Source organism: Grammomys surdaster, unplaced genomic scaffold (genome assembly GCF_004785775.1).
Source record: "Grammomys surdaster isolate TR1022 unplaced genomic scaffold, NIH_TR_1.0 136, whole genome shotgun sequence".
In the NCBI taxonomy this organism is placed as follows: domain Eukaryota; kingdom Metazoa; phylum Chordata; class Mammalia; order Rodentia; family Muridae; genus Grammomys; species Grammomys surdaster.
In genome coordinates this window covers 8163307-8170427 of record NW_021604594.1, presented here as the reverse complement: position 1 = coordinate 8170427, position 7121 = coordinate 8163307, and the positions used below count along the sequence as shown (strand labels likewise).

Below are 7121 nucleotides of genomic sequence, written 5' to 3'. Positions count from 1 at the left end.
AATTATCAGGAGTAGACGTAGAAGACCCACATTTTGCTTCTGGCCAGAACTAAACTCTGTACTGTTCTAGAAGATGAGAGTGGTGCTATGAAGTGCTAATGAGATAGCAGTATTTCATCCTTAGCTGTGGTGACCCCTAACTGTTAAGTCTCCTGTCCACCTCTGTGGTATGGAAGTTCTTCCTCCCTGGGACCATTTCAGATGACAGTCCTGCACACTGCTGAGGACAAGCCTCACTCTCCTGAGCGCTCACTCCCTGGCCCAAGTGGGTCTGTCCCACCATGCTTCACTCTCAGTTACCCTGAGACTGGGCTCCTTCCACCTTTCTGGTGGTAGTTTGGGGCTTTCCCCCAACTCTTTTCACTCAAGAGCCTGTAGTCCAGAACTGTACCATGTAGGATCAGTATGTGCTCTTAAAGATACAAATGCAAAAAAAAAAAAACGGTTGCAAGCACTAAGCTTCCCTTACCAAAATAGGCCACGATTTTCTCCTTCTACCTAGATTTTGTTATCTTCACACAGGATCAATATTTTTTTTTCAGGTCATCCCTAAGGTTTAACTAGATTTTCTCTGCTTCCCCCCTTATAGTTATGTTTAAGTAAAAGACAAGCGGAGCTTAATGAAACTCACATCTGCTCTAACTACATCTGAGCTGCAGAGCGTCGTGCGGACGCCATCGCCACCCTTAACAGTAGGTGCTGCCATGTTCATACACTATTTTGAGCATGCAGAGACCAGGAAAGAGCAAGAGGCCTGTCTGCTTCCCTCTCCTCCTCCATTCTGATGGACACTCCTCAGTGTGTATGTCAAAGCAAGTGCAGGCTCATAAAAATATCCGATGAGTGGACTTTACACAATCAAAACTATCAACCTTTATTTTAACAAGCTAAAGTTACTTCAGGCTGATCAAAAAAATTAGATATGCTTCTTATTAAACACAATATTTGACACTGGTAACTAATATTCTTGAAGCTGTAATACTACTCATGAGGATGTTGCCTCTTTTAAATACTGAATAAGATCTTCTCTCTCGCTCTTCTTCTTGATGCCAGCAAAGATCATCTTAGTGCCAGGGATGTACTTCTTCGGGTTCTCCAAATACTCCATCAACGTTTCTTCTGACCAGATAACACCTACAAAGTTGAAAATAAGTCTTAAGTCTTTGCAGTTACATTCACAGGACTTACTGTTTGATATGACCAACATATGTGAACAAAAGGCTAGGAGGGAATGAGGAGTGGTTACCTACTACGTGCAGGTGCTGCAAGATGCTTCTTTTAAAAAATGTTTTGAAAAAGCTAACTAAATGCTATGTGAGTTTCATTTAAATAAAAAAAAAAAGCTAACTAAATGCTATGTGAGTTTCATTTAAATAAAAAAAAATAAGAAACTTAAAATAGCTGGGCATGGAGTCCATGCCTATAACCCTAGCACTTGCAGAGGATCACAGTGAATTTGAAGCCAAATGATTTGCAAGTGAATTCAAAGTCAGTCTGGACCATATGCTGACACCCTTGTCAAATAAAACTCTGTGCAAATTCAAAGTCAGTCTGGACCATATGCCACACCTTTGTCAAACAAAACCCTGTGCAAACACGAGTGATCCGCTACTGTGGTCTGTAAGATGTCAAGGAACCAAAAAACTTCAAAATAGAGTTGTACTTTAAGAATATTTGATGTGCTAATCTAAGTAGATTTATATATGTGCACACACATATGCATGTGCACACACACAAGAAACAAACTGTTCTGCAAAAATACTAGTCTTTTCTAGCTGCTTTTAATCTCAATTCTAAAAGTTTCTCACTTTACTGTTTAACTGTCCCCTACCAACAAATAACAAATTTTTAAATATATTTTTCCTCAATAATTAACTTATTTACTTTACAACCTGATTGCAGCCCCCCTCCCTCCTCTCTTCCAAGTCCCACCTTTCCTCACCCTTCCTCACACCCCCTCCCCCATCCCCTTTCCTCAGAGAAAGGGAGGCCCCTCATTGGTACCAACCCACCCTAGTACATGAGCAGCTGATGGAAACAGATGCGGAAACCCACAGCCATACAACACGTGGAGCTCTAGGTCCCTTGTGGAAGACCTGAGGGAAGGGCTGAGAGAGTCTGAGGGATCAACGTCACCTACAGAGTAAACTAGCCTGGGCTCATGGGGCTCCCGGAGACTGAACCATTAACAAAAGAACATGCATAGTCTGGACCTAGGCCCTCCACACAGACGTGAAATGTATTTTTAAACTACATATTCCTCAACCTTGCTATGAATAACTACCACAGATACAATCACTGCTGCTACTTGCCATTAAAATATTCTTGTTTTAGATTTATATTTTTTCAAAGTATGAGTTTTTCAAAAACTACTTTTTCAAGATAAGTATAACATATAAAATAAATATATAAAACAGTCTACATGGGCAAAAACCTATGCCCTGAGTGACTGACTGCTGGTTCTGATCTAAAGGATCATGAGTCATGTAAATTCAGATCCCATCACAAAAGTTAGCATTTCAATAAACAGGCACATGACAGTCCATTTTCAATGAAAACAGTCAGGCAAACACTACAATGCCAAACCACACACATTCTTTTCTGCAGCCAAATGACTGGGCATCACCTCCAGCTTCTGGCCTTTACCTTTGTTCTTGTTTGCATCAGTGTAAGAAAATCCTGGTGCTTGTCCTGTCTTTCGACCAAAAAGGCCCCAGAGATTTGGACCTGTCTTGTGTTTCCCACCTTTTTCCACTGTGTGGCACTGAGCACATTTCTGAACAAAGATCTTCTTGCCTGTTTCAGCATCTCCCATTCTGCTCCGCAATAACACCTTAAACCACAGACCAAAGGAAGTATCAGATTTGCAAACCTAGAAAAAAAAACCGGGGGAGAGACGGATCCCATTACTTTCAAGTGATCGCTAATGATATTAAGCAAAAAAAAAAAAAAAAAAATCTAATCATGTTACTTTGAACATATCAGTGCTCAGAAACACAGATGCAACATTACAGCATCCACTCTTATAGACACGTAATAATCTCGTTCACTGGGCTGTTGCTGTTGTTTTAGTCACACTATGTAGCCCTGGCTGGCCTGGAACTCTCTGTGTAGACCAGGCTGGCCTCTATCTCACAGTGATCCACCTGTGTCGATTTTCTGGATTAAAGCTGTATGACACCACAGCCACCTAATCAGACTTATTTTTAAATTTCTAATCATAACTTCTTCATAAGCTATTGATATAAAGCTACTTTTACCTCTGCCTTCAAGCAATTATACTAGATTAAATACATATGCAAAATATGTGAAACATAGGGGTCTCTTAATAGAACAAACATGATAGGTAAATACCATGTTACTTATACATTCATCATAGCAGACACACATTCGAGATTAAAGTCATACAGAAAAAAGGGAGGCCCCTATCAGATATATGTAAAAATGATTTTTGTACTTACTTCACACTTTTATCTGTAAACCAGTCTACCAGATTAGACCAAAGATTATCTGAAAATAATAAAAAAAAAACATTACTGAGCTCAGGCCTCACAGTACTTAACATTAATAAAGCATAGAACACATGAAGATCTTGTTGTGTAATGAGAGACAGAAACAAGACTCTGAACAAAGGTGCTTTTGGTGACTGCCAAAAAATTTAGGTGGATAATTAAATAAATGCTTCCTGCATCCAAACGACATGAAAAGTATAATTTCAACATCATAAATTGAACTTTGAAGGCAGAAGAGAAGGCAGGTAAAGTGAGCTGGGTCCCTAGCACGCGTGTAAAAGCTGGGCATGGCAGAGCACGCCTCTAAACCACGGCTGTGAGGATGGAGACAGGCAGATCTCGAGAGCACTGACAACCCAGCAAACACGGCTCTGGGCGTAAGTGAGAGATCCTGTCTCTAAGAGTGAGATAGAGAAATAATCCAGGCAGACATTCCAGCATCACCCTCGGGCCTCTACGCATGCCTGCACACACAGCTCAACCACAGACATGCACACAACACACACATACACACAGCACACAGCACACACTCGAACACGCACACCAAGCACACTGACATCTGCTGTGATAATGGTTGACTTACCTGGGCTCTGTTTCCCTATACTTTGTGTTCTGTGAAGAATGAGCACAAGAGAGTTCGTGATTAAAACAGATTTAAACAATAACAAATTACTATTACTAAAATCATGAAATTCTTTAACAGTATATTCCCAAGAATATGTTTATTTACATAATCCTACTAAGAAACAGAAAATATTTACATTAACTAATCTAACTTAACAAATACAGTATTGAATGATGAAAGTTGCTACATAAAGGTGAAATCAGCACCGTCTGAATTTTTAAAAATATGACCAGTAACCAATAACTATTATTAATCCACATCAAAAAAGAAGGCAGTTTTTAGAGTACAGCATTTAAAACCAAATAATTTAGTATCTAGTGATTAGGTCTGAGAGAAATCAGGATAAGAAAACTTATTTTATGGAAGAGAAGATGACAAAATTCCAAACAGTATTCAAAACATTTAATTTCTACGCATATGCTCTATAAATTATCCAAGTATTTGAAAAACTCAGTGGGTCTTTTAAAGCCATAAAGCAGATAAACTCATCCACAAAAGAAAATGTATGGCAACTTGTAAAATACATACATTATAACTATAAAGTCTATATCATGGTAAACAATTTAAAAACAATTTACCATTAAAGTACTAATGAAAGAATCTTTATTCCTGACCTTCTTTAGAAGGCAGGTTGATTTTGTCCCACTTAAACATTACTAGTAACTTAGGAAGCTTTACTTAAAAGTTATGTATTTTACATAAAAGTTATTGGCCAAAACCAGCCATGTTCAGTGTTCAAAGCACGCATGTCCTATCACAGCCTTTACAGTCACTGTCTTTAATGGTAGGGGATTACTGTTGGGGCACACATTGATGGCCCTGTTCCAGGCGAAGTAAAACCAACAGATTCAGCAATGACAAGAAGGAAATTGACCTATCAGGAAACTATTTGGTCCTCTGCCAGTATTTGCTTATTGTCTTTTGTTTGTTTTAAGATAGGGTCGTTTTATGCAGTCCTATTTAGGTGACCTCAGAGTCACTACCTAGCTCATGCTGGCTGCTTTCAAACTCATAGCCTTCCTGCCCCAGCCTCCTGAGATACCGCAATTGGCTTTTTACCAGTACTTAGTATGAAAGAAGACTCAGGCCAAAAGGTGTATGTATCCAAGGAGAAGGGTGTTCTGAAGCCATCTCAATGATAATAAGCAGCAAGAGTAAGAAACATTTGTGTGCCCGGAGTGAAAAGCTATTTGTATATCATTAAGTCAGTGAAGAGTCACGACAGCTCTGGGAGACAGTTACTGTTCATGTAGTTTACACATGAACAAGTCAAGACACCCACAAACTGTCCTGTCTCAGGTCACAAGTGATGGGTACAGCAGAGAAATCTAAGGATGGAGTAGCATTAAATATCTAATCCCTTTGAGTACTTTGTTGAATACATATAACTAAAACATAATATATGTCTAATTGGCTTTTCCCCACATGAGTATTTAAAGAAGACTGAGTGATATCAGCCACTTGGGGGCAGGCCTCCTGTCCAGGAGTTGACCAATGTATCCTGGATTCCACAGTTTGAGTGTGTGTGTGTGTGTGTGTGTGTGTGTACACGCACATGTGCGTGCTTGCTTTGATTTGGTTACACTTTGATGTGAGTTTTGTTCAATTGTTTGTTTTTTGTTGTTTTCTTTTGATGTGCTGTTTTAGTGTTCTTGGTTTGGAGGATTTTCTTGTTACACTGTTTTTTTTTGTTGTTGTTGTTTGCTTTTTGAGAAAGAATTTAGTGGGTAAAGAAGGGAAAGGGTATCTGGAAGGACTTCGGGGAGGGGAATACCATGATCAAAATATATTTAAAATTTTAAATTACTTTAAATAATAATTAAATGATTAATAATAAAAAGATAATAAAGATTTGGTGAAATCCTATTTTGCTGTTTGCTTGGGATTTTTGCCTTTTGTATTGTAGTGGTGCCAGGGCTCATACCTAGGGCCTCACACACAGTAGGTAAGCCCTCTGTCACTTTTCAGGCCTGAAATAGGTTTTAATACTGCTATATACTGTGGAGCATGTGTAACTTTTCATGAACCGAAAGTCAACGTGAGAACCAGCAAGGCACCAGCCAAGCGTTTACATTTCACAAAGTCCAAATAATGCAAAGGGTGAAGGAGGTAGAGGAAGCTCGCTAGACCATTTTAAGGATAAGTACTAGACAGATGCAAAAGAAAACACAAATCAGACTTTTCTTCCAAGTGGTTGTGTAGGGTGGGGCGAGGTGACTGCGGGAATCTCCTCACTGGGTCTGCGCGTCCTTCAGAGTTGTCTACCGTCCTTCTCCCTTGGCAGTGGCTATAATTATACCCACGAATTGGACCAAGAATCCAGCTTCCTAAATGCCCAGCCCTCCACATCGATGCCAACCTCTGGCTAACAGCAGTGGAAAGTTTTACCAAGCTCGCTTCACTGCCCCAGTACCCGAGGCGCTACAGAGGGTCCTATCACTATATCCTTCTGTTGTGCACAACAGAAGCCTTGGCCCCGCTGGGCTGGGGACCGTTGAACGCTCCTCTCTGGGTCCACCTAGGCCTTCGTTGCATCTGCCCACAATAGGGGTCCCAGGCCCAATCTGCCCAGCCGACTCTCTTCCAATGGGCCAGCACCTACCACAATCACAGCAGCGGTGCCCTGTGCCACCCTTGGTCCCCTGATGCGGTGAGACCAAGATTGAAGGCGCGACTGCTGTGCCCGAGGACTCCTCTTACAGGCCAGATCAAGCACCAGCTGATGGTGGGCTCCATCCTCGCTGCTGATTGGCTGTGAGATCCCGCGGGAATCCCAATTCTCGCAGAGGCTGGATGTCCTCCAACTCTAACTGTCCCTGGCCTGGTTTTGTTTCTTCATCATTTACTGTGTGTACACTTACAGTGTGTGCAAAGTCTTGCGGAGAGCAGCAACTCCTGAATGGTCCAAGAACTTTTGGTGGCTACAGTCAAATCACGTCAATAAAATGCCTACTCTAAGCAAAACATTGTGTCAGCTAGGTTAA

General features: G+C 40.8%; 1 protein-coding gene across 1 annotated transcript; it reads right to left on the bottom strand.

Annotated features, from left to right (window-relative positions):
- Positions 1-851: 851 nt before the first annotated feature.
- LOC114617357 (cytochrome c, testis-specific) lies at positions 852-6884 on the bottom strand. Its single transcript, XM_028762966.1, has 4 exons — positions 6740-6884; positions 4096-4124; positions 2647-2872; positions 852-1134 (listed from the first exon to the last, which is right to left on the bottom strand). Exons 3-4 carry the CDS (start codon positions 2813-2815, stop codon positions 986-988), a joined length of 318 nt encoding a protein of 105 aa, XP_028618799.1. The 5' UTR covers positions 2816-2872; positions 4096-4124; positions 6740-6884; the 3' UTR covers positions 852-985.
- Between the last annotated feature and the right edge of the window lie 237 nt (positions 6885-7121).

Coding starts and splice junctions, on each gene's coding strand:
- LOC114617357 (XM_028762966.1), bottom strand. CDS start 2,815: ATGGGAGATGCTGAAACAGGCAAGAAGATCTTTGTTCAGAAATGTGCT. Junction 1,135..2,646: donor TGATGCAAACAAGAACAAAG/GTAAAGGCCAGA, acceptor TCAACTTTGTAG/GTGTTATCTGGTCAGAAGAA.